This window comes from Botrytis byssoidea (genome assembly GCF_014898295.1).
Source record: "Botrytis byssoidea strain MUCL 94 chromosome Unknown BBYS_024, whole genome shotgun sequence".
NCBI classification, from domain to species: Eukaryota; Fungi; Ascomycota; class Leotiomycetes; order Helotiales; family Sclerotiniaceae; genus Botrytis; species Botrytis byssoidea.
In genome coordinates, this window is record NW_024065865.1 from 203,141 (window position 1) to 230,966 (window position 27,826).

At 40.8% G+C, this 27,826-nt stretch overlaps 6 protein-coding genes across 6 annotated transcripts; 2 read left to right on the plus strand and 4 right to left on the minus strand.

Annotated features, from left to right (window-relative positions):
• Positions 1-388: 388 nt before the first annotated feature.
• EAE97_009841 (uncharacterized protein) lies at positions 389-2,481 on the minus strand (the record flags this gene model as incomplete). Its single annotated transcript, XM_038880356.1, has 7 exons — positions 389-481; positions 693-866; positions 948-1,040; positions 1,222-1,289; positions 1,484-1,753; positions 1,982-2,044; positions 2,433-2,481. The coding sequence occupies 7 exons, from the start codon at positions 2,479-2,481 to the stop codon at positions 389-391; spliced, it is 810 nt and encodes a 269-aa protein (XP_038728723.1).
• Positions 2,482-3,646: 1,165 nt separating this feature from the next.
• EAE97_009842 (uncharacterized protein) lies at positions 3,647-6,336 on the minus strand (the record flags this gene model as incomplete). Its single annotated transcript, XM_038880357.1, has 4 exons — positions 3,647-3,953; positions 4,006-6,142; positions 6,205-6,249; positions 6,309-6,336. The coding sequence occupies 4 exons, from the start codon at positions 6,334-6,336 to the stop codon at positions 3,647-3,649; spliced, it is 2,517 nt and encodes an 838-aa protein (XP_038728724.1).
• Positions 6,337-6,740: 404 nt separating this feature from the next.
• EAE97_009843 (uncharacterized protein) lies at positions 6,741-8,557 on the plus strand (the record flags this gene model as incomplete). The annotated part of the gene is made up of 3 exons (XM_038880358.1): positions 6,741-7,408; positions 7,460-7,811; positions 7,858-8,557. The coding sequence occupies 3 exons, from the start codon at positions 6,741-6,743 to the stop codon at positions 8,317-8,319; spliced, it is 1,482 nt and encodes a 493-aa protein (XP_038728725.1). The 3' UTR covers positions 8,320-8,557.
• A 3,606-nt stretch (positions 8,558-12,163) lies between these two features.
• Positions 12,164-13,100, plus strand: EAE97_009844 (uncharacterized protein; the record flags this gene model as incomplete). The annotated part of the gene is made up of 4 exons (XM_038880359.1): positions 12,164-12,176; positions 12,627-12,794; positions 12,853-12,954; positions 13,018-13,100. The coding sequence occupies 4 exons, from the start codon at positions 12,164-12,166 to the stop codon at positions 13,098-13,100; spliced, it is 366 nt and encodes a 121-aa protein (XP_038728726.1).
• A 9,839-nt stretch (positions 13,101-22,939) lies between these two features.
• EAE97_009845 (uncharacterized protein) lies at positions 22,940-23,952 on the minus strand (the record flags this gene model as incomplete). Its single annotated transcript, XM_038880360.1, has 3 exons — positions 22,940-23,035; positions 23,203-23,317; positions 23,450-23,952. 3 exons carry the CDS (start codon positions 23,950-23,952, stop codon positions 22,940-22,942), a joined length of 714 nt encoding a protein of 237 aa, XP_038728727.1.
• Positions 23,953-25,337: 1,385 nt separating this feature from the next.
• Positions 25,338-27,216, minus strand: EAE97_009846 (uncharacterized protein; the record flags this gene model as incomplete). The annotated part of the gene is made up of 2 exons (XM_038880361.1): positions 25,338-26,463; positions 26,519-27,216. 2 exons carry the CDS (start codon positions 27,214-27,216, stop codon positions 25,338-25,340), a joined length of 1,824 nt encoding a protein of 607 aa, XP_038728728.1.
• Positions 27,217-27,826: the final 610 nt, after the last annotated feature.

Sequence of the window (27,826 nt, forward strand, 5' to 3'; positions counted from 1 at the left end):
ATGGGCAGGAACTGGGATGGATATCATATCTTTTTTGTAGCATTTTCATATGTGAAGTATGCGAAGTCTTGTATGTCAATTCTCTTATTCTCTTTTTTGTATCTTATATCATAATCTTACACCAAATACAATATTATATACATTTCACAAAGAACATATACCAGCAATACCCAGAGATCATCACGCAAACCAATTCGGATTCCAAATCAAGAAATTAATGAGATAAGTAACCTATGAATATCAAAAATAGTCTCCTGTTATTTTCCTTTCTCTTTCCTTCTCCCTGACTGCAAATTCAGATGTGTCTCGCAGTTAAACCGTTATCAATCGCATCCAAAGCTCGCTACCACCCATTAATCCATACTTGCAAACTTGAATTCGAACTCGACTAAGACCCATCCTCATCCCCAGCGCGATCAATAGCAAATTGCTTATTTTCTTTATTTTTCGCATCGATGAAGTTGGTGATGTGTCGGGGGACCTATTTTGAGAGGATTTGTTAGCTTTATTTTTTTCTTCTTCTCGCTTGTTTGTTTGTTCCTCAACTCCTTCTCCGGTGTAACTTGGATTTTTCGCTTCTCCATCTCTCGTTTGTATTCTCTGTCGACTATTGTATTGACTACTTCTCTGTCTCTTTTTACCCTCTCGCCCCCCCTTCAGATAAAAAATCGCAAAGGAATAGACTCTCCTACCTCGCGAATCTCGCAATCCTCACCCCGAATCGGTGTCCCGTACACAGTATGTACAGGTACCACGCCGGTCCATACACGATTTTTCAATTCTGCATCTTTGAGATCGTGGCGGTCGTCGTGGGGCGGACCGCGACGGATTTTGGCCGAGGCGGTGTGGGGGGTTATGCGGAGGATCTGGGGGTTGGGTTGTTAGGAGTTGTTTGGGGAGTAGAGGGGGAGAAGTGAAGTGAAGAAGAGGAAGAAAAGTAAACGAACTTGAGTAGTAGTCATTTCTGTTTTTGTAGGAGGAACACGAGTGTTTTCCCATCGATCGGGGAGGACGGTGTTGGTTATCTTTTCCATTGCCCACTAGATTTTTGGAAATGTGTTAGTTGTGGGAATAGGCACCGGAGAGTAGAGAGTTAGATTGATTGGGAGGAGAGGGAAAGTTTAGCGAGATTTGTGGGATAATGCGATGGATGAATGAAGAGAGATATGAATGAACGAGAGAACAAGAGATGAGAGATGGGGGGAGGGGGGACATCCATACCAATTTCTCATCTACGTCCTCGACTACTTGACCATAGCCTTGTAAGATTGCACTGCGGTAATTGTAGCCTGTGGATTTATTAGTCTTTATCCCCCCAAATTACTTCTTCCATCTTTCTTTTCTCGTTCTCTCCTCGTTCTATTTTCCTCTCTCCATTTCTCCCCCTATAAAACATATTCCCCATCCCCTACAGTCCTCTTCATCATCTTCTCCCAGACAATCACAGCTCCCTCTTATCTTCCCAAAGAAATACAAAACTCACTGTGATTATTCGGCGTAAGCGCCAAAACCAACCCATCCAAACAACTCGCCGCAACCGTCATCGGCAATCCCTGTTCCCCCTCACTTCTCTCCCCTTCCTCCGAAGCCTTCTTCCCCATCCTCATCAACCGACTACTCACATATCCATGCAGATACAAATTCGCCCCTTCGCTAATATTCTCCTCCGTGGGGTTTTGCGGATCGTAGAGCCCCATAAATCCTAGCATGGGGAGGATGGCGGGGAAGGGATCTTCGGGCGAGGGGGTGTGAACTTTGTGGAAGAGTATTAGTGAGGAGTGGAGTAAGAGAGGAGCTTAAAGAGGGGAAGGATTTGACAGGATGGTCATAGGTGGAAAATAGGAGGAAAAGACAATTATCCTCCCCCGGAACCAAAACCAACAAAAAGTTAAGGCGCAAGAACAACCCCCAAAAAACACAAATCACACAAACAATCCCAACTTAAAAGAGAAGCAGATTCCCTCCTCAAACTCAAACTCACAAGAAACATGTAAAATAGGCGAACTATTAACAATAGTATGAATGGTATGATGATCGTATTTTGCTATTGCGAGTGCGTCAGTGAAATTCATAGTACGTGTGTATATATGCATGATATGAAGGCACGAGACAATGGTCTTGGAAGTTTGAAGGAACAAGAAAAGGAGAACCAAGCAAGCAAGCAAGCAAGCAAATCAAAAATCCCCGATTCGCTCAGGAAGAGAAAAAGGATTGAAGGAATAGAAAGAATCAAAAAGAGGGCATAAACAATAACCCCCAAACAATCCCTAAGCCAAACCCCAAGTCCCAAATCCCACGTCCCCAAAATCCGCCCCGAAATCTCAAAATCTCAATGGCCCTCTCCAAACTTCCCTCCCCCCCTCTCAAAACACCACCAAAAAAAACAACAATGCAAAAACCAAAAATCAAAAATCAAAAACAAACAAACATACCCCGCGGCCTATACCTCTGCACCGTATTCCTGGGCGTCTTTGGATACATTGTGATTTCCGCTTCTGAATTCGCCATATCTTCGTCTGAGATCTTTGGAATCTGGAAATAAAAACACGAATTCGAATTTCTTGATGAAGGCTCGCTGGTTCGTTATTTCCTTTTTAAGAAATTTAGAATTTTAGAAGTTTAGAATTCCAATCCTCGGATATATCGACTCTCTCGTTTCTGAGTACACACGTACGGAGGAAATGTAAAAACAAATGTAAAGAAATAATCAACTTCTCCCAAATCCTGCGTTGTATCAAATCTCAAATCTCGAATCTCAAATTTCAAATCTCAATTCCCACCTCTATATATACCCCTTCTCCCTTCCCCCTTCCCCCCATTCCATCCCATCCCATCCCATCCCATCCAATCCCCTCTCCCCATACCAAATCTCTGACTCAACCCCCATCCCCCTCCCATCCACAACCCCATAAGCCCAAATCACGTGTGCGGGGAGCTAATTAACCAATGCAGAAAGTCCACGCGAAACCCGGCAAGAGTTTGCGATTCCTCACGCGACGCGGAGTTTCATTCCCAATAAGATGGTCATGATTACAGATGCATCTATGTCACTCGCTACCTACCTAGGTAATCATAATTATAAGCTCCATATCTCTCTCTACCATATAAGGATATCAATTATGCAATAAGACGATACGGCGTTGCCGATATGATGATCTTGGATGCGTGTAATGCGAACTTGAACTTATTGATCGCAATGAGTTTCCTTCGTTATGTATATATGTAGATGCATACTCTATGCGTACGCGAATTAAATTGTGATATTTTATTATAGCTAGCTGAAGGATCTTGTATCTAGCTAGCTAGTTCGGCTCAGCGATGCTAAGTTGAGCCCTGCAGCAGCAATTGCATACGAGACTGTATCGAAGCAGAGCCAAGCCAAGCAAAATGGAGATCCTTATAGTATCATATCATATCATACTTAGGTATCAACATGAAGAAGAAAAAAGCAATATTGGGTATCAAACCATGTGAGATCCAGACTCCCGATAGTCCCATTCCATTCCACCCCAACCCATCCACCCATATCATATCATATCATATCATATCAAATCAAATCCCACACGAACGAATTCAAAGAATCGTTTTACATTACACCGTCGTTAGCTTCCTTGCCGTTTTTTTTCCCATACTCCCAAACTTTCGCCTACGATTCCATGTCCCAATCCCAAACATAAAATGTCCAGGAATGCTCCTCCCCTTGAAACTCCCCTTCATCATGTGCAGAATCTAAACTTGCCTGCAATTCCCTTGCAAAGCCCCAGATTTCATCTAGAGTGTACCTACCACCATGTAAATCTTTCTGTAAACGACCCCAAAACTCTTCATCATTTAAGCCTTGCTCTTCTTCGTATCTATACCTTTCTTTGAAATGGTCATAGAATCTCTGTTTTTCATCATCAGGAATATCGCCAAATTTGGCTTCTCTTCGAGGTTGAGCAGAGACTGGATTTCTATAAAAATATTTAGAGCAGTAGAATGGAGTATGAGGGAATCTTAAATTACCTGTTGGCACCTCGAGGAGGGTCATAGTTGTCCGAGAATGGATCATTCCGGTCCTCGTTATTGTTTTGACTTCCTTGTGACGAGGCAGCGGAACGTTCTCGTTCTACTTGTGGTATCTGTTGCACCGGCCTTCTCGATCTCTTCTTATTTTCCGCTTCCAGCTCTAGTCTGATTCTTTCAGCTTGTGGGAGTTTTCGGTATGCAATTCTCTCCATTTCAAGTTCGATCAGACTAGCTTTCTTTGGACTGGCCATTATGGTTTTCTGCTGGGATGAGTTGAATTCTCTTGTTTTTCGCTCTTGCTCCATTCTCTCGGTTTCCAACTTGGCGTCTTCTTCTTCCCGCATACGCCTGATTTCCTGGGTCAATGCAAGACGTTTCTCAATTTCCTCCTCTCTACGGAGCTCAGCAATCTTCATTTGACATCTTTGCAACAATACATTTCGCAAATGAGGGCGAAGCTCCTTCAATGGTTGTTTCGTCTGGCCGCAATTCTTAGGCTGCACCTCCTGCTTCTGTTCTTCGAGTTTATCGAAAAGTTTGAGGATTACTCTAGTGATCCGAATCACAGTTGATAAAGCATCGATTGACAACAGCTGAAGGTTTCCATATGTAAGAATTGCGGTTTTCAAGACACTTAAAAATTCCCGAATGAGAACAATGTATATATCTTCCAGATATCTACGTCTCTTTCTCTCATCAGGCTTGGGGGCGTCATTCTTCAAGGGCTGTAACTTATTGTCTACCCTTTTATCCAAACGATCAATGATTTGCTCGATATGCGAATTAGCTTCGATTTGCTTGGCGTCGTTCTCCTCCTTTATTGCTCCTTTGAGGATTCGATAGAGTTTTTGGAGAACTTTCAAATTTCGTTCCATATTCTTTCCAGACTCTGTTGCAAGGCCACGCTTCTCCAAAACTACTGGTATCCATGTACCCCTAGTCTCTCTACAGCCAAGTCGTTTTGATATTTTTTCAATATCCGGAAAAAAAGTACGGGTAACGATTCCAGTCCATGTGACAAGTTGTTGGGAAATTTCTTGATAACTTTCTTCCTCGCCATCGGATTCATCATCAACTTCTTCTCCAGCCGCTTCACGTTGTTTTGGAACACTGGCAGCGGTCGCTACATTAGGTTCTTCTCCAACATCATTGGCCACTGCTCCCGGTTCCTCTCCACCTTCTTCGTCTTCTCCAAGCTCCTCCTCATCTTCTCCGATTTGCTCTTCTCTGCCGCTCAATTGGCGTGAAGTCTGATTCCTGTTTTTATGGCCACCATTTGCATGGTTGCTACTGATTGTCCTCGCAAGATTCGCGCTTTTTTTATGCTGTTCTCGCGAAATTTGACCTTGCGACTTTGCCGGGGTTAGAGGCATAGCTATTTCTGTTATTCCATCGCCTCCGTCGTCTTCGTCGTCTTCATTTTCTCCATCGTCTACATGCTCTCTGTCGTCTCTCGATTTCCGAACACTTGCACGTCTGTCGTTGAAGGAGGCACCTCCGTCAGGTTGTCCAGGTTCTCGGTCAAATGTGGAGTTACCATTTCCAATATCTGCCAAGTCAGGCAAATCCTCATCAAAATCTCCAGACTTATCAACAACGCTCGTATCAGGCTGATCCCGAACTTTTTTGGGCTTCACACTATACTGCTTGGGTTTCGGGGTGCCCTTCACCGATAAACTTTTACTCGCTCGCTTGGAACGCGCGGGTCGGATATCTTGCTCATCTTCCTCGACATTGAAGTCATAGATACTTGCATCATCTCGTTTGCGCTTTTGCGGAGAAGCACTTTGAAGTTGTGATACGTCTTGCGCGTCTCCCTTTTCTTTTTCCTTTGTTATTTGTTCTTTCCTGGGACGGCCCCTCTTTTTTTTCTCAGCTGGTGATGCTGGCTGAGCATTTTCAAGTTCCTTCGTCATATCTTCCGGCTCCAACCCGGATGGATCCTCATTATTCTCATTTAATTGCTTGTTCAGTGCATCTTCCACATCCTCGTCTGATTCCGGTGCTACCTGTACAGGTTGTCGAGGCTGCCTAGCGGATGGAGCATATTTTCTTGCGACTTTCATATCTACTTTTGGCGGTGGTCGATGAATTTTATTGAGAAAGTCTGCCGATGAGGCATCATCTGCTAGTGCTGCCATTGAAAACAAGATTAGATCTAAGTACATTTGTGCAAACAATGATGAATGCACTTACGAGCTCCTGATCGCGTCGATTTTGAAACACCACCCTTCGCCTCTGCTAATACCAGGTAGTCAGATATCAGATATAGTCGCGTACTTATTATCAAATGCACTTACCAGCTTCTTGACGTCTAGTTTTTGGCATGGTTCCGAAACTCCCTTGTGAAAATAATTGATTGACCTTAATTGCGGGAATATTTGTAGTTTAGATCTTGAGAGTGTGGTGGTACGAGTCGAGAGACTTGCTCTCAATGAGCTGTATTCGAAATTATTATAGAAAATCCATTCAAGTAGATGGATCAATCGTGACTTGTCGCGGCGCATTCATGATGAAGTATTGAACAAAAGATATGGAAAATCTGATAAGCAACCGCAGGGCAACAATAAATCATGCCTGCAATCTGGACCAATCAAAGAGCTCAAGATAGACAGGGATATAGCTCTTTGATTGATATCATAATGCTTACCCCATGAAAAAGGATATCAAACAGAAACGCCTCGAATTTATATCTTCACCACGTTGACCCTTGCCACGGAGCAAAATTGAAGATGACTTCACAGCAAATACCAAACTCAACTTCAGAGACTTCTTTATCTCGAAGTTTACCGATTCTAGATTCATCACAACCACATACTTTTATAAAGCCTGTAAAGAGAATTCATGAAGGTCACGATGTGCCCCACTTCCTCACATCAAAGGCCTATGCCGATATTGGTGTGTTTATCATGCAACTCAATATTGCTATGTGTCCTAGGAAACCATCTGAAATAGGTGGAAACCCTCAGACGTGGACACTCGATTCTCCCTTGGAGTTATCAGAACCCGTGAGGAAATTACAAGAATTACTGCAAAATATTGATGCTATCATTGATGAAGCACCACCTGATACAGGACCAAGAAGATTTGGAAATGTTAGCTTTCGAAAGTGGTACAATTTACTGGAGACGAGAGCGAAGGACTTGCTGAAGCAGTATTTACCGGCCGAGGTACTCCATTTTGGAGGTAGTTCTCCACAGGATGAAGTATCGGCTTTGGATGAACTTACTTCTTATCTACTGGGTGGATTTGGAAGTGCGCAGAGACTGGATTATGGAACGGGTCATGAACTTAGCTTCTTAGCTTTCTTGGGATGTATTTGGAAGTTGGGTGGCTTCACGAAAGCATCTTCAAATGGAGGCGAGTTAGAAAGAAGTATTGTTATGGGTATTATAGAGCCGTATGTTTTTTCCTCGTTTCTATCAAGGAAACATGCTAATATAACCATTAGTTACTTACGTGTAATCCGTCGTCTTATTCTCACATATACTTTAGAGCCAGCTGGATCTCATGGTGTTTGGGGATTAGATGATCATTCATTTTTACCATACATCTTTGGATCTTCCCAATATTGCCCAGCTATTACCAATGATGAAGCCATGCCAGTTGAAGGATCTTTACCAGAATCTCCAAACCCAGGAGACGTAGCTAAGAAAATGACTGTTGATCGAGAAAGAAAGAACAATATGTACTTCTCTGCCATTGGTTTCATCAATGATGTAAAGACTGGCGCATTTTGGGAACATAGCCCAATACTTTTTGATATATCCGGGGTACGATCAGGATGGGGAAAGATAAATAAGGTCAGTACGAATTCTTGATATCTCCAACCATTTTAACGTGTTTTAGGGCATGATCAAAATGTATAATGCAGAAGTACTATCTAAATTTCCAGTGGTACAACATTTCCCATTCGGATCATTATTTAGTTGGGATCAAGACCCTCATGCTGTATCCGCGCCTCAAACAGTACACACAGCAAATCAACCTCACCCAACAGGTTTGGGCGGAACACCAACCACCCGACCACCCGCACAAGAAGGTACAAGAGCACCATGGGCTACCTCTTCACAATCTCAAGGTATGTCACCTACAGCTGCGCCCTGGACAAATCCAGGAGCAGCTACCGGTATGTCTTCAACAAGACGAATGATACCTCCTACATCTGCAACAACTTTCACAAGATCAACACCTCCCTCGGGATCACTCCCTCCAACGACAAGACCATCGTTTCCAAACAACGATGTACCAACATCATCAAACGCACCACATCCAGATAATGGACCAACACGTGCACCATGGGCAAAATAAATAAGGAGAAGACGTTTTGCTGATCCTGGTGATCCAAAGAAGAAGAAAGGGGGTACAATAAGTATAGTTCAATACGTACGAATACAAATATACATAAATACCTAGCATAAAAACCCCTTCAGGAGTTTCAACTAGGTATTAGTTAGCTAGCTAGCTATACATAGAATTATGCAATAAAGGCTCACGTTATTTATTGATGATTCGCTTTCAATACACAGTTCTGTACGAAGCACGAAGCACGAAACACGATTCAATGAATCATTTCTTTCATTTACGGTATTATTCATCCGTTTGTTGATTTGATTTATATTTATGTGGGAATACATACATACGTACGATACATGTCAAACTATTAAAATGTGATGGAGCCATTAGTTGATTAGTTGATTAGTACCTAACCTAACCTAACTTATTATGTACAGAGTATGTGCATTGTGCGCATCATCCCGTGTAGTAGTGTAGTGTAGTACGGTAGTGTGTGTTACAGTCAATGTTAATGTTAATGTTAATAATGTCAGTCTGGTCTGACAAATTGATTGATTGATTGATAGATAGCCTCGGTAGCTTGTTTATTTTTATCTTTATTTTTATTTTTATTTTTATTTTTATTTTTATTTTTATTTTTATTTTTATTTTTATTTTTATTTTTATTTTTATTTTTATTTTTATTTTTATTTTTATTTTTATTTTTATTTTTATTTTTATTTTTATTTTTATTTTTATTTTTATTTTTATTTTTATTTTTATTTTTATTTTTATTTTTATTTTTATTTTTATTTTTATTTTATTTTTATTTTTATTTTTATTTTTATTTTTATTTTTATTTTTATTTTTATTTTTATTTTTATTTTTATTTTTATTTTTATTTTTATTTTTATTTTTATTTTTATTTTTATTTTTATTTTTATTTTTATTAGTATTAGTATTAGTATGTAGTTTGATTGGTCGGTCGGTTGTTGGGTTTAGTGAACCCTGGGTGAGGAAGAGATGATGGATGAGGTTTGGAAGGAGGTTTGGAACTTTGAGGGTGGGTTTGAGTTTGGGGTTTGGGGATTGGTGGACTTGAAACATTGAGATATTGAGAATGAGATTGGATGGGAAATCATGGGATGCTGTTGGATGATGTTGGGTGATGTTGATGGGAAGAGAGTGGAAGGGATGGATTTGGGGGGTTGAGGGGTTGAGATTTGGATTTGGATTTGCATTTGGATAGGATAGGATAGGATAGGATAGGATAGGATAGGATAGGATAGGATAGGATAGGATAGGATAGGATAGGATAGGATAGGATAGGATAGGATAGGATAGGATAGGATAGTGATTATTGAATAACTGAATAACTGATTGAATAATTGACTGACATCGTCGTAATGTTTACATACTATCTAGGTATAGAGTTCACTATTCGTAGAGTTCACTATAAAGTATACACCTAGTATCTAGTACCCAGTACCTAGTACTCAACCTACTTACTATGTACTCATAGATACTTACTACTCATAGATAGATACATACAAATTATAAATGATATATTATAAATCGCCTCGTAATTACTTATTATCTTATCATTTCCATATCTTGATACGATATCTTCCTAGATATTTACTGTAGATGAAATATCATATATGAATGATGATTGTAAGATATGCTGCTGGTGTAATGTATATATCCTTGAACTCGCATTTTCGAAGTTTCGGATGGTTTTCTGGTATCGAGATTGTGATTGGGATGGGCGTATGGATGGGCGTATGGATGGGCGTATGGATGGGCGTATGGATGGGCGTATGGATGGATATGTGTGTGATAATCAGCGAAATCTCCGAGATGATTCAAATTTTTGGGAAGTTTGGGGTGAGGGATGGATGGATGGATGGATGGAGGGAGGGATGCGGCTCTTTTATATGGAAGAGAGGGGAGGGAGAGAGGAAGGGTTCTTTTTGGAGATTTGCTTTTAAGGTTACAGTATGAAATTTGGATGGGATGGGATGGGATGGGATGGGAAGGGATGGGATATGGAAATCGAAATAAATGCGATTTGGAGATAGATTGAATAAATACTGAAATTGGGTTTTCTGGGTAGTAGTAATTTGGTGGATATGTTGTGGATTTACAAAGTATCGACGGGTAGATATTGTAGCTTGGGAGGTAGATACTAGGTGGGTATTCATTGAAACATTGATCATTTTACATCAGTGTGATTCTTCGGGTTCTTCATCTTAATGTTGGTGATAGATGGTTGATGGATGGTTTATGGGTAGGGTTGGAGATTAAAAGATGGGAGATGGGAGATGGGAGATTGGAGATTGGGATGAGAGAGGTTGGGAGGGATGAGAGAGATTGGGAGGGATGTACTGTAATATATACCGAGGTAGGTATTAGGTAGGTAGTCATCCTTGAATTTGGGGGAGTTATGGTTGTGAGTCGCTTGAATGATTTGGTGGTGGTGGTATGGTTGTTGGTTGGATGGAATGGTTTGATATGAATAATAGATGTGAATGTGAATGTGAATGTGAATATAAATATAAATATAAATATAAATATAAATATAAATATAAATATAAATATAAATAAATATAAATAAATATAGATAAATATAAATGACCTTTTTATTTTTACCTTGTAGATATTGAAGGACTACTGCATAGGATACCTAGTAGGTATTCAAGGTATTCAAGTCAAGGTCATAGATTCTAGATTGGTCTTAACCTTGAATAATATACCTAGTAGGTGATGAATTTATTATCACAAGATATAAGTTATATGTACGAGTATACTAGGGATATTTTTAGATGAATACCTAGGTAGATAGATATACTTGGATATAAACCAAATAGAAATGTTACCTAGATAGATAGATATTGAATAATGTATACACATGATTCGAATATCGAATAGAATTAACGTGATAAGAATACCTAATACTATCTGCTCAATACCAACAAGGTACCTAAGCAATGCACATTTCTTTCTTCTCTCTTTCTTTCTTCTCTCTTTCTTTCTTCTCTCTTCTCTTTCTCCCTCCCCCTACGCTAGACGCGAACAACATCTTGTGAATGGATGAAGGAATTAATGAATGACTGAATGATTGAATAAAGGTGGCATGTGCATGTGTGTGTGTATAAGTACTATGTAGTGTCTATCTGTAGGTCTGTACGGAGTAGTAGTGCATGTGTCATTTATTAGAGTTATACCCAAATGAGGGATAAGGTTTGGCATTCTTGGTCTGATCTTATCTTCAAATGACCTTCAAATGACCTTCAAATGTCCCTCCAAGCTTTCCTATTGTATCCATCCACCATCTCCCTATTTATTATGACTTGACTTGACTTGACTTGACTTGACCTGACTAGGTACGTCCATCCACGGGTGTATCTCTCAACAACAAAAACCATCAAACCTCCTTTCCCATTATCAATTTTGATTCATTTTCATTCTTCTCTCCCTTTTTCATACTTCACCTACTAGGTACCTAGGTATTCATCATCACTCCAAACACACTTTCTACTTGACTTTTTCTCTCTTGACTTCACTTCACTTCCTTTCGAGGTCCCTTCAGGAGTTGTTACGAGAATAATAATTTCATCTCATCCATCCCATCTCTCACAAATTAAAACATCCAAAATCAATCAACTCCCCATTTCCCTCCAAATTCATCAAAAAAGTTCCAGAACGCACATCCACATCCACCCAACTTATCAAATCTCTTCATAAATCTTTAAAATTTGATCTTCACAAAAGGTTTCATTCTTCTTTCCGTCAAATTCGTCGAAATATCAAAATAATTTAAAATCACTCCATCCATACCAGGGGCTTTTAATCCACTTCAAAAAGAAAATCTATCAAAATGCCCGGCGTTCGTAAGTAAAATCATTTCCATTTTCATCTTCTACTTTGATCGTTTCTTCTTCCATTTCACTCATCCATTCTCTCATTCATTCATTCATTCATTCATTCTCTCTCTCTCTCTCTCTCTCTTTCTTTCTATTAAGACGACTTTATTGTTTTCTTGAATTTGCTTCATTTATTCCATCACTCTCATTTTCTATCTTTTCATCACATTCTTTCATCACCTGTTGTATTGTATTCAAATCATCGACTTCATTATCGTCGTTTGATTTACTTCTATTTATCCTATTATATTTTAATCCTATCTATCACCTTAATCAACCACATCCCACATCCTTCAAAATGGGTATTTACTTCTTACACTTGTCACCATATCTCTTGTTTCCTACCTGTCTATCTATCTTTCTGTTTCGATACCCTCATCATGTCTGTATAACAACTAACCATCATTCCTACAATAGCACCAAAGGCATTCGAGACCCTCAAGGCCAAGTTCAAGGCTCTCCTCAAAGGAAAGAAATCCAAGAAGGCTGAAGATGAACCAACTGCCGATGCAACAAAGACCGATGCAGCTGCAGCTCCAGCTACCGAGACCGCGGTTACTGAACCAGCGGCTGAAGGAACTGCACGTATGTTTTTGACTCTCAGTCTCACTTCTTCTCACATATACTAACATATCCCTTTCAGCAGAAGTAAAGGCTACGGAACCAGCAACTGCTGAAACTCCAGCCCCAACTACCGCAGAAGCAGCTCCAGTTGTAACCGAACCAGCCAAGACGACTGAAACTGGTGAGCCTCCATATATAATCGGAACCTTGGTGAAAGCTCATAGTACTGATACTTCAATAGCAGCACCCGAAGCTCCCAAGGTCGAAGAACCCCTTAAGCCTGAGCCTAGCGCACCAATTGTCGCTGCTACCGCTCCTCAACTTTAAATGATATCATCTTTCGATATTATCGATGCGCCAGCATTATATATATATATATATATATGATATATCATGCAAGCAAGATGAAACGCATTTAACCTACCTTTACCTTTGAATTACACGTACATTTGATTTCGAACTCGATACGGATATGGGAGATACCCAAATACAATCTCTTTGATACCATGGTGGAGATGGTGTGAAGATCCATGTTGTAATGGCAGGAGATACGACTGATGGTGAAGCTTTTGGTGATGGATAATACAGACACCTCTTCATCATGTCTATCAAAGCATGGTTGAATTTCCGAAACAGAAGTCGCCAGAACAGGATAATAATGTGTTATCATGTTTCCTTTGTGTTTTTTTTTTCTTTACTCTTTTATGTCTATTCAGGGTTTTCCTCGATGGTCTTTTTAGTTTTTCAAGGTTGATTGAGTTGAAATTGATGAGATGTTTTTATCGACGAAAGCAGATATACATCCACTTGATTCATACAAGATTGATTAAGGAGAATGAGGAATGGATTAGATGTGGATTTCTCGATTTCTTTTTTACTTTGTTTTATTGAATTATAGTATCTAATTGTACATGGACGGGCGCGTAAGCGGAACGAATGGTCATATACCCCCTGATACCCTAGGTACCTAGTTCTCGTTGTGGAGAGGAGAGAGGAGATGTGGTTTGTTTATAAGAATGAGTTTATAAGAATCTTGATCTTGAAATGAAAAATATTTTGTTTGTGTGGAGTGAAATTGGTGAGTGATTGAGCGAGTGTGTTGGTTATTTGTGAAGCTGATTCGGGGAGGCTTATGAGGTTTTTAATTTATGGGGTATGGTGAGTGAGTTATTAGTTGAAGCTGGTTTGAGATTGAGGGGTAGGATGTTGAATGTGAGTGAAGTTTGAGCGAGAGGGGTAAAAATGAAGTTGGAGAGGCTGAGATGAAGATTGGAAGATTGGGTAATGTACGTGAGATGGCACTTGGATTGATTATTAAGGAAAGGATAAGTGATAAGTGAGAGGTTAAGTGAGAGAAAAGCTGTGCATCTGTTTGTTGTTTGAGTTTTGTGTAGACTGTGAGTAGGTGGGTTGGTGGGCTGATTGGTTGGTAGATGATGGGTAGAGGGTAGGTAGGTAGGTAGGTAGGTATTTAGTGTAGAAAGAGTTAGGGGTGGAGGGTGGAGGGGGATTGAGTGAGTGAGTAAGGGGTTTGATGTTAGAGGAGCAGAAGATGGGTAGAAGGGAGGAGGAGATGGGGGGGATGGAGGAGCTTGAGGGGATGGAGGAGATGGGAGAGATTGGGAGATTGGGGAGATTGGGGAGATTGGGGAGATTGGGAGATTGGGGAGATGGAGGGGATGGAGGGGATGGAGGGATGGAGGGGATGGAGGGGATGAGATGAGATGAGAATTAGAAAATACAAATGGATGAGAGTATGAGGTGATATAACTGATAAACGGAAAAGATTATCCGTGTACATCATATATTTATCTAATATATATCTATCTATCTCTCCAACTTCCAGGGAGGTTTTTTCATATTCAGGAATAGGGCTTGGATTTTACTTATTGGTTTGGTATTTGTTTACTTGTTTACTTGGGTAAGATTTGGAATTGGAGTTGGAATCAGTGGAGACGTGGGTGTTAGGAATTGGGGATCGGGAATTCTAGGAGCGGGTTTCTTTGATTGGGGATGCGGTAGGTGTAGGTCGGTGTATTTTGGAGGTTTGGGAGTTGGGGTTTGGGGTTGAGATCTGAGGAAGGAGTGAGGTTTGGTAGATCTAGCGGAATGTGTGGGATGTTTATGATATGGAGAAAAGATGAGAGGAGAGGAGAGGAGAAGGAGAGAGGGGGTAAGGGGCGGGAATTGAGAAATGGAGGTGCTGCTTAAGCTCGATGAAGTGGATCGAGAAGGGGAATCCTACGGCCTGTCTGCCTGTTTGTGTTGGATTGGATGGTTGTGGTTTCTAGGTATGTGGAAGGGAGGGGTTAGGTGGGAGGTGGGAGGTGGGAAGGTTGAATTGTAGTTAGATTGGGTATGAGCGAAATATGGATGGAGTGAGTATGTAGAAAGTGCTTGGGGAAGGAAAATTGAGGAGGGAGGAGTTATGCTTGGGGAGGTCGTTGCAGGGGTTGAGGGGTTGTGGGGGAGCTGAGGGGGAGGGATGAGAGATAATGTGATGATGGTGAAAGATGTTGTAAAAAGATATAAGATATAGAATGTAGATATCAATATTATGAATCTCAAGATCATCCCTCCACGAAATAAATTCACTAATTTTTAACATAATTTAATACTTCACCGAAATCTACTGAAGAAGTAGGTAGTTCAAACCGTGGAATTGGAAGAAAGAGCGTGGCTGACAGTATCAGCGTACCTAGTTCATTTCGAACAACATCCTGTGTCTCAGAACGGTTTTTGATTTGATTTGGTTTGGAGGGAGGAAGCGGGTGATAATTATGTAGAATAGGTAGGAAGTGTGTGTGAGAGAGGGCGATGAGGTGAATATAAGAGAGGGGAGGTGATAGCGAAGCGTTTTTGAAGAAGAGAAAATATAAAGTGAATCCAAATTCAAATGTTTTATTCTGTTCATGTTCGAGCTGAAACTTTAGATTCGAGGAATACATCAGTATGAATACCTACCTACGTACATCAAATTCCACATATCCAACTACCATTTAAGAAGGCGAGAAATGAAATCAGGAGTGGAATTCTCGTTCAACAGTGTATCGTACGTATCAACATATGTATTTCGTGAGTTTGAGTTTGAGTTTGTTAAAAGGAACTCTGTCGCATAGAGTTTTCGATATTCAGCTCGGCTATCCCTAACGCATACATATCTTCTCGTGTTATCATTTGATGTTTTTGCTCGCGTCGAATTTGTGTCTTTGAGTTGAGTTGTATCATATCGTATCCTAGGTATCTCCTCTGGAGATTATCTCTCATCGCTAGTTTCGCCTACATGCATGATATGATATACTTCTGATATTTTGAGGACTGCTGTGTTGGTTGGAATTTTGTTTGGGGTTTCTAGGAGAGGAGATGAGTTTTTTTGTGTGGGTTAGTTGGATAAGGGGGGTGATGGGGTGTATAGAGGGAGTTGGTGGAGAGGGGATTGAGGTTGGAAGTTGGAAGAGGAGAGGGGCTGGGAGTGGATTTCGGCTATGATCTTTGTTGCGTACGAATCAGCAATTGGTGGATCTTAGATAAATGTAAGCATTTGGTGGTTTTGGAAGGAACAGCCATCTGCTTGTCTATTTATTGATCTCGCAATCTTGAATTTGAGACCAGAAATCGCTATCCGGTCCAGTCTTGGGCGGCGAATGTGGTGGTGGAAATTAGGTATGGAAACATTTGGTTTTGTATTCCACAAGTTGCGATTCTATGGGATAGAGAAAATGGTGATGTTTGCACGGAGTTTGAAAGAGGAGAGGAGAATGGAAAGATATGTGATAGGATGAGTACATGAAATGATAAACTAAAAATGAGATGGTGATGATGCCATGGAATGGGATGGGATGAGAGGATAGAGTTAGGATTGCATTGATCCGAACTCCCACGTCGATACTTCAAGAAACTGCGGATTCTTGGAATGCCAGTTTGTGGAGAATAAAGCAATTTTGCTCTGTAGACTTTGGAGCTACATATGTCGAGTCGAGGAAGGTGTTTTGTGTGTATATATAAAATTGAGGACGCGGGGATGAAATGGGATGGTAGATGGGGTGTGAAGGATGAGGGGTATGAGGGGAGAGAAAGTGATGTGGAAGAGGTTTGATACGGAGTAGAAATTGTGAAAGACCTGTGGTGAATTATAGAGATAAATCTCTAAATGATCGATTTCTACCCTACGCTCGGGCTCAAGACAGTTTCTATTGAGGGCTTTGGGTGACATATGTCTACATACTTAAGTATGTATTGATCTTATTAGTGCTCATGTTCCATATAATCATACAGAATCTACGATGTAATCAACCTCAGCTGCTGGTGGTCCACAAGACTAGGAAAACCATGATTTTTGGAGACAAGTTTGATGTACTTGTAGAGATTCTCTGATAGTTCCCTCCTGCGAAAGAAAGAGTGACAAAGTTGAGGGTGGATACTGTGGGGTAAGAACAGGAAGAAGAAGAATAATAGAATGAGAGTATAATATAAAGTACAGATGCAAGATGAGATGAACCCGAGAATTGCACAACACAGACGAGTTCCAATAACTTCAGCCTGGAATTGACGGTGCAAAAAGTAAGTCCAATGGGGTTATAGTTTTTCCAAACTACTTTGGCCCTGCTTGACAAATTTCAATTGATTTTAAGGAAGTGGGTTAGAGGTTCAGACCCTGCCTAAATTGAATTGGGTGAATGAAATTAGAGATTGATGAACTGAGGGAAAGTAATCAAGCGGAGTAAATCAAATGCTAAACTAGGTAGTACAGGTATGGTATCCTGACGCATAATTAACTGAGACCACCCACCCCTTTCAAAATAAACTCGAGATATATTTATTATCGGATTATGAATAATACAACTAAAGTTGTATCCAAGAGTCAAAAAGACATGAGCCGTAAAATGCAGGTGGTTTGGAGTTTCTGTGTGATTATTTCTCAGTCTTTATGTGCTCTTTGCGTGCTGGAAAAGTAGGCATGCGCGATAGATGTAAGAGCAAATAACATGACGAGAAGCGGAAAGTGAGATGGAATGGGATAGGAAGATTATTACATTTGACAGCCAAAATAAGATGGAATGACAAACACTACTAAGTAATTTGATATCAGCCCACATTCACAATAATCTGACTACCAGAAATCATGAATGGAGTGTAAACGAGCTGAGAGCTGAGGTGTCAAGAGACGACACCGAGATTGCTACGCTTCTTTGTTCTGCCTATCTTTGGGAAGGAATTCTCAAGAACGAAGAGGAGATGGAAGATTTATAACCATAACTTTCAAGGTTGGGGAAGATGAGTGGGGAGATGAGATAGGGTGAATTGGTGATGTAATCCATGTGAGAGTTAGAGGGTGAGAAGCCCTTAGGATTGATTAGAGTGGCTGGATCTGGAGAGTGGAGTCAATAAGTGAATCGGCTGGTTGAGCAACTTGTGAATGAAATAGGCGGGCAGTCGGATATAAGAAGTTAGCCTACGATACACTCAATAGAAAGTCATAAGTAGGATCTCTGAAGAAATCAGAACTCGATAATCTCAATGCTTCGCAAATGGCAGAACATGGTAGCAGAAAGGGCACGTTGATGGTAGCTCCTCGTACCAGAAAATTTAGCTATCCACGAGTGTGAGACTTGTGTGATTCGACAGCTGTAGCGTAATAATGGATATATCGGAGAATAAATAGTCTACCTGGGCTATTTACTCGCCATTCGAAAAATAGACAATAGAATTACTAGATGACAACGATATGAGTATTATCTGTAGACTGGTATCTTTATATCGTCTCGGATTTTATGGTATAGTTTGTTGTAACCATGACTGGGACTATGCGATTACAACCACAAGAACACCTAGGATAACCCTCTCTACTTTAGTCATTTTCGAGTCGACTTCAAAAGATCTTAGGCTCAAAACAGATGCTTATAAGCTTTTCGAAAGAAATAAGAGAGGAAGAATAGAATCAATAGACGAGCTAGATAGGTGAATCTGTGTAATGATTGGTTGATTTCTATTAAGTGAATCGGTTAATTCAGAACTTGAATGGGGCGTTGGAAAACTTACATCGAGGTGATATATAAGTCATTTTTCCTAGATTCAGATACTACATCCCTCAAAGAAAAAGTACTAGGTTCGATACGCAGGGTAGAATGCAGTGCAAAATTGTGATTGCTTTACAATGATTATCATGCAGTACAGATATTCATAACTATAAAGGTGAGATTGAAGTGACGAAGGAATATCTGATTAACTTTATCAAACGAGATAAATGACAATGAAGAGGCTTTGTTCAACAGCGAGTAAACCTTTTGGATCTAGAATTGAAAGGGATCAGGAAACAGTAGGACGATGCACGGGGCCTTCTGAGAAATAAAGTAGCACGAGGAAAAACGGCATCCCTCGGCGATGCAAGTTGGAGATAATGGTAAGCCTGGAATAAAAGTATAAACACGAAAAATGTGAGCATTATGTTGTCAAGTGAATATAAAACGGGTCTGCCCAAGAAGAATTAGATGCAAGGGAATGAAGAGGCTGGAATTGAGGTGAAGCTTAACGGCCCTTGAGTCATACAGTGCGTGTATGAAGCTCATAAAATCACTATACTCTGCTCTGAAAACAAGAGGTACAAGGAGCCTTTTTTGATATCAGTCCGAGAAAGACAAGATGACAGTGGTATAGAGTGAAGATGAATTTTTCAAAGCCAGAAAGAAAATGCACATCGAAATAGTATTCACGCCTGGAGGAGATGAGATGATTGCACATTTGATGGTCTATTTTCTAGGAATTATGCTCTTTAAGAAATTGTGAATACAAACTGAGAGACTTATATGGCAGAGTATGTAAGAAACCACAATAAATTTTGAAGGAGTATGCGAATGTGGAGATAGATTGAGGGGTAAATTCGCGAGTGATTGGGGCTTAAAAAAGTTGATGATGTGAATAGCATATATAGGAAGGCAAAATAGACCATACAACGTTCTGCAAGTCTCATAATTCAAAAATTGGAGGCCATTTTCATTTGGAAAAGGGTAGCAATGACAAGGTTGGATTACGATGAATAATTGAAAGTAGCAACTCCAGTATTCTATGCCGCATAGCCTGTGGTGGGTATGATAATAGCTTTGTTCTAAAATCTGGATAGCCGCGACGGTACATGTACTTCATCGTGAATAGGTCTATCATTACTCGAAATAAGAGACATTCCTACCACATTTGACTGCCGGGGTAGAGCTTTCCCGGGTCCTCGTCATGCTTTTGATCTCGCTATTTCCACCATCAACTCGCTTATTGTTACTGTCGGAAGTTATCGCTTCATGTTTGCAAGGGCAACAAACACTGTGTTGATGACAACGTTAATTAGTCTTTCGAAATATTTCATTGGCTCAGAAAGCCAAAGTGGTGCTGGAAACAGCCCAGGATTTTCTAGCTTCTACATCGAACTTTCGCCAGAGGTACGGCAATTGTAAGATAACGTCCCTGAAACAATTTCCACTGGCTTGATATTGTTAGTGCTCATGCTGACACCATAAGTCGAGATATCGTTCAAATGGATAGTTCAGACCCGAGAAATTGAAGATGACTTGAAATGAAGTGACTGGAACAGTAATTTAATCGGGAAAGAGACCTTCAACTATCCAGTGAATACTAGGCAATAAATATGAGTTGGAAATGAATATTTTCTTTAGTGGAGCTTAGGTAAGAGGGGAAAGAGCAAGGGGAAACAGGAGCAAATAATCTCGTGACTGAATATTGAATTCTGCTAATCGTCAGTTGACTCAATATCAACCCCATGAATATAAATCTGCAAGATGAAGCTCTTCCTGCCAACAATATCATGAATTTTTGAAGAGAAGCCATGATTCAGATGCGGGAAAAACAGTATTAGAATGGTTAGTGCCACTTCAAGTCTCTCCTAGAGAGAGGGTACACGATCGATTTTCCAAACATAACAACTATCAATGCGGAAGGTGCATTATATTCGTTGTCATTTTCAAACATAATTCGAGTAACTCACTTTAACAACAGCAATATAACCAGTTTGAAGACGGGAATTAACTAACAGACGATAGTAGAAGTGTACTCTCAATAAGGACAATAACAGAGACACATAAAATACAATTAATAAAAAGCCCTCAGATTCAGCGTAACGATACCTCTAACTCAGAGAATCTAGCTTGGCACTTTTATTCACATACTGCACTTTGGCGGATGATCGAAGAATTACACTTCCTGAGAAGAAGAAGCGGGATCTTCGGGTTGTTATATCTATCGACTTCAGTGATGCAAGGTTGGAGTTTATTTAGATGAAAATCTGCAGATACTGGAGAGGGCATAGGAAATTTGGGATTCCAAGACTAAAAGCAAACTAAGCCATTTGATGTTCTACTGAGGACTCTATCGAGTTTTGGAGTGAATTCTAAAAGAGAGGAGGTTCCAAGGCTGATCAAATCTCGATCAGATAGCCGAGTTTCTTCAACGCCAAGAACATAAATAAGGTGAACTAATCGTTGTATTCAATTACGCCATTTTTCTACGTTCATATTTGATACCAGATAGGCTCTCAATCTGCTAAGAGACCAATAAGAATTCATGTATGCAAAGCAAGAATATCTTGAATATGGCTTGAATGTTGTGCCGTTGAAATGACAGACGAGAACGCACGGAAATGCTGACAACAGGCAGGTTTCTATATTGTATCGACAACATATATTCTAAGTCGGAAAATATAAATGTATTATGGAGCACTCCCCGAAAATACCCACAAAGCGTCCAGATAAGGTAATATGTCTCTAGATTATGAGTTTTGGTCATATCATGTACTAACATGCCATTTTTGTGCTCGCTGCGACCATAACGAAAAGAAAATCATGCACTACATGATCCTTACTTAAGTAGCCAACCAGTTACTCCACTGCCAACAGCCGAATGTACCAATCAGTCAAGGCCCCTCTCCCAGACCATTCCTCTGATTCACTTTATCTGTGATCTTCAAAAGGCTACTACGTTTTACACAGAAGCTTTCGAAACCCTGGTTTCTGGCTTTCTTAAAAAGCCCACTCCCATCCTATATATAACGAGAAGCAGAGTATCAAACAATCTCATGTCCGAAATAGAATTTGAAGCAGACGACATTGGCGTAGTAGTAAACTATGATGATAATCCGTTGAAACTACAGCTTACAATTAGTTACTCACAATGACATCTCCGCGGAAAAGCCCCTTCAATGTTCTGAAATCACGATAGTATTCAGAGTTGAGCGATAAAAAAGTATTACTTCTACAACAACATTAACTCATCAAACGATAATCTTTAGAGTCTACCTAGGATATCTCTCTCAGGCCAAGAGAACAATTCAACCATCCCCTCACACAATTTAATCCCATAAATCTCCAAAACCAAAATTCATCTAGCATACTATTCTGACATGGCATCGAGGCAGTGTCGATATCTCACTTGAAGATTACCATTTCTGAGATCGCTTTCTCCAGCTATAAAGCGAGTTTCTGAACACCTGAATGATGGATCCGAGCTGTGTGACTTAGCATCTAAGTGAATCAATCAGAAGAGAGATCAAGTAGCTTTACTGAGGAGTAGATAATACACGATACAAAATCGTAAGATCTTAAAGGGTGTGATAGATAAAATTCACCACTACACTCCCACCACATGTGGCATTGACATCTCATCCGCGACTAGCAGAAAAGACAGTCCCACCCTCTCTCCTTCATTCAATAGAACTCGAATCCTAATAAGACTCTATTATTTAAGCTACCACAAACCCACTAGTTTGGTTATACAAACAAAAAGGAAATGAAAACGATGAATACAATGAACGGGGAAGTTCCGGAGAATAAGAAAGATTTCTATCGAGACGATATACCAGATTATCGCGATTTGTGTAACGGGATCGAGTGGAAATTGATGACCTAACAATTTCCCACGAAACCGCAGGATAAACGACAACAAGCGATTGTTACCAATCTCTTTCAAATGGGAGAAGATTAAATAGACGAACAAAGATACGATCCCAATCCCCAAACTTCCCCCAAAAACAAATCAACTCAAGCACTGGATATCAAACCAAAACACAGACACAGACCCTCTCCCCCTCCAAACCCAAGTCCCCTAACACCCATCCAACCTAACCTAACTCATTATTTAACATCCAAATTCGCACCTGCATCTCCTCCCTACTTCCCTCCAGCACTGCCCACACCACCCGCATTTCCAGAAGCAGCCGCGGCACTAGCCGCAACACTCACCTCCGTCTTTCCACTTCTTTTCCACTATACATCGAGGAAGATATTAGATTAGCTCTTCTTTACCCAATTATTCTATTTTCTATCCATCCATCCCCTCACATTCCACACACAACCAACCTCCTTCCCTCTTCCCGTTCTCCCAATCCCAAACTAGAAAACAAAGAGCAAAAAAATGAAAAAAATAAACTCACAACCGCAACCAAAAATCCACAATTCGCACATTTATGATGTACATCCTTAAAGCTCGTCATGAGATACGGTACGCACGGGAGACAAAAACAGAGACAGCAGAGGAGTGCTGAGATACTAGAAATTGGGGGTCTGATTAGCTTTTTTCTTCATCTCGTTTTTGCTCCCATTCTTTCTCATCCCCTCATCCCCCCCTCATTACCCTCCTCTCTTTCAAACCTTCCAACCCCCCTAAAGAAAATCACCTACTCCGCAGTCCCCCCACTAACCCACTCCACCGCCGTATACTCACACATCCTACACCTCGGACACCTCACCAATCTCGATTCCTTCTGCAGCGACGTGAGAGGCGCCGGAGATTGACCTTCATATTTTCCTCCCCCATTCACACTCGTATTCCCATTCGCATTTCCATTCCCATTCATAACTTCCGGATGGATCTGAAATTGCGGAGGAGTTTCACTACTATTATTCTCATGACTTCCATGATGATTATCCTCCACCGTCCTCTTCTCACTCGAATGCTGATCGGCGTGAGCATTGTAGGAAGGAGGAGGGGGGTGAGCATTGATTTCCGAATGGCTTGTATTTACTCCATTGCGACTTTCGGTTTCGATTTCGGTTTCAGTACCCGTATGAGGATTGTGATTGTGATTCTCTACCACCATTGAAAAATCAGAATGCGCTGTTTGTGTTGAGGGAAGATTTGTATCTGTATTCGTAGTTATATTTGTAGGTGATTTGGTTTCCATTTTCGGGTATGCTTGATCGATTGATTGGATATATCCACTTGTGATACGATGCGACGAGACGAGATGAGGGTATCCAGAAATCCGTGAAACCGAGTCGTCAAAAGAATCCCAAATCCCAAATTCCAAAAAAATCAGAAAAACAAAAAATACATCAAAAATACAGCACAAAAACACCAGACAACTCCTCCCTATATGTATCTCACCACCCATCCATCCCACTCCTCTCAATCCTCCACTTTTCCCCAGACATCCAACTACCCATACCATCCATACCAAGCTACCAAGTTACCAACCCGCGCCAAACCTCAGCTGCACCACCTCACCTCACCTCACTCCCCAACCCGCCAAGAAAACCCACTCATCTCCCAAGCCGGCTCAAGGCACACATCCCTCCTCCTCTCGTGACATCTCCTTCTCTTCTCGTATCAAATATCAAGTATCAAGTACCATCAATCAATTCATCCTCACAAAATGACAATTCCTGAAGCCTGCGAGCCTGCATAGCCACATATTCCCATCCCATTCCATCACATCATATTAAATCATAACCTGGAAGCCAGAGATAAAAAAAAAAGTGGGAATTCCCCAGCCTCACAAGTTACAAATAACCCTTGGAAATTTCTTGGCTTGACGTCGTGATCGCCGGAGGTATATACCTGCTACGCCGACCCTGTCAATACTTCGAACCGGCTCGCAAGTTCGTTTTTTTCTCAATAAATACAATGAATGAGGCAATGAGAGAATCATATGCGCTTGCAGCTTGTTCTCTACCCACACAAATTATAAAAGAATAAAACGAATACATTCATTTACCTCTCAAAAATCTCAATATACCCATCACATGACCCGATACATACCTAGGTAGCCTTTCAGACAAAACAAATTTCATAGAACCATTCGGTATTTATATTTATATAATTACTTAAGAATATGCTATACACAGAATGATGAACCCGATGATCCACCATCCCCCTTTGTAACATCTCCCACTCCATTTTCCTTTCAAGATCGCCCATTTCTCCCATTTCTATCACTTAATTGCCATGCAGACGATAATATTTCCCATTCGTTTTCAGGTGTTTATTCTTTCCTCAAACTAGAAATCGTCAATATGTATCTAGATTCCGGTTCGAACAAAACAGCCACTATCTATTGACATGGAGATATAGTAAGAAACTTTTCCCTAGCCGGCAGCGAGCGACGACGATAAAAAAACTCTGTAAATGCTTGAAACAAAAACTCCCTATTTGTTCGCTTCTGTATATGGACGACTGTGCTGCAGCGCTGTATCAGATTATTTTTCCAACTTTCCTGATTTTGAAGATCGAGAAAGCTGATGTATTTATGACTCTTGTTGCTTAATGCCCTATTCATGAATATATTCATTAGGCCCCGATCCTCACATATCCCTGCACGTGGTTTTGATTCTCAATACCCTCCATTACATTTCCTCTCGGATTACCACCAGCATTAACACCTTGCATATTAATTCCTCCATTTGCCAATCGGAAATTTGTCGTGTTAGACATTGGTGCTTCAGGTGCACGTTGAACACCTGCATTAACGTCTGTCATATCGACAAATGTATCATCTTCCTCCATATCAGCATCACCATCTGCATCTTGATCGCTTCCAATATCTTGCGCATCCTCTTGCAATGGTTGGCTTGTTATGGTAGAATTAAGTTGTGGTGGATTCGATGGAGGCAACGCGTCATTGATATTATTCTCAAGCGGCTTTTGTGCAGCCATACCAGATCCAGACTGTCCAGACCCAGCCCGAGCTTGTTTGACAACACCTTTCCAACGACCAATTGCTCGTTCAACTGCCGTATCGAGATGTAAGCTTCGATCCATGAGTTGAAAACCAACAGCTTTATTCGCCGTTCCCAATTTACCCAGTTCAGTCATAAGACGTGAATCAATAGGTAGTGGTGAAGGTGGTTGAATCCTGAATTCTCTAGGTTGTTGTAAACGACTTAATTCCTCAACTTGTAATTTTGAGTGCGCCGTATCCTGTTGTAAAAGTTCCTTCTCCTTCTTCAACTTGGATATTTCCTCAGACTTTCGACCAATATTACGAGCTAATTCGAGAGTCCAAAGTTCAGTCCTTTTGTTTGGGGGCAACGAATTCCAATGCCCAAACATTGAATGTAAATGCTCAGAAATTCTGGCCTCCATGCTTTGAGCATCTGCTTCCGCTTGCTGGTGTAGTGCAGCAAGATTCTCGAGACCATTGAAGTTTTCCTGCGGAGGATATGACAAATCATCTTGTGGAGTTGTTGAAGCGATGGATATTGAGATACGGTAGCGGTGAAACTCTGATGCAAAATGTTTCCGTAATGCTTGATATTGTAATTCATCTGGTGGAAGGATAGACCATGAAGTAGAGTTTGGAATAGGAGTAGACGCGTAAAGGGTCGGTGGTGGTGGCAGACAATGTAAAGTAAGGGCAGGAAAATCCAAACTAAAAGGATCGTAATCAAAAATATTGGGGCCTTCAATTCGTTGTCTGTAAGGTCTTGAGTTAGGACTGAATCCGGATTGTGTAGTTGGGAAAAACTTACTTGGCCGCTCTAACCCCCCCTAAAAGTTCTCTCAATGCCAATTCTGCCGCTTTTGCATTATCCAGAGCTTCCATCATCTTTTGTTTTTGCTCGAACGTCGTTTTCGCTAGCATTTGTTTGCTGACAGATCTATTTCTGCCATCCGATCTCCGACTCCCATCTCTGGAATCATCTCCGTCCCAGCTTCGAGCGGGTTCGCCATTTCGTGCTTGAGGAATATGATTCATGACGCCTGTTGACTCCCATGTACCGCCATTCACAACAAAATTAGGTCTTCGACTACCCAAGGTTTGACCTGGTACCCCCCTTGACATGCACATCATGTTCATAGCCGCTCCATCATCTCTTCTTAGGCTTGGAGAGTCACTCCCTACCATGTCAGAATCATTATTGGAATTCCCCCTTTCCGATCCTCCAGGTGTCCCTGCAGGTGTCGAATCTTCCCTCCTTGATGTTGAATTACGTGGCTGCCGCCTTGTAATGCCTCCACGAAGCTTCCTTATCTCATCCACACTATGTATACCATCTGCTGCTTTGGGATTCTTCTCCTTTATGTAAAGATCGAGATGGCGGCCAAGTGAGGATGAAGTAAATGCTTGATGACAGAATGGACAATTCTTATCCTTTGGTGCGGAATTCTTGCCACCATTCACTGAAAGATCAGCACTGGAATTGGGGGTACCCATTTGTTCGGCCATATCAACAATCGCTGCGCGCTGTACTTGGATACAGTAGGAATTTGCTATCGAATTGGTACATGTATATATCTTCTTGTTTACTCCAGACCTCCTCTTTGTTTATGTGCAAACGCAAGTAATTCCAGAATAATATAAACCCCCAAATAACAAATACTCCCGCGAAGAAAGTAGAAAATAGAAAAAGAGGTGAAGGTAAAGGTAAAGATTGTAACGGTCAAAAGAAGGAGCAGTGGAAATTGAATCTAAGGGGTTTGCAGCTTTGAATTTGTTCCTTCTTGGGGATTAGAGAATATTTCGCTAACAGGGATTAATCGACGACCCATTCCGGAACCCGATAGTCTAATTCTTGGTGCTCCGCAAATCATTGACAATTGGACAGTCAGATCATTATGAGGGAGAAGGGATCAAGGGAGAATTATGAATGATGAATTGAACGTAGAGGAAATGAGAATTCTATTTAAAGAGAAGGGAAGGAAAAGGAAAGGAAAGAGAAGCTTTGATTGATATGATACTTGGAATATACAGTATGGATTAGTTTCAAAATCAGATCAAAATCAATACACGCCTTTTTTTCCATCTACGGACTATTTGGGGAAAGATGTCAAACAAG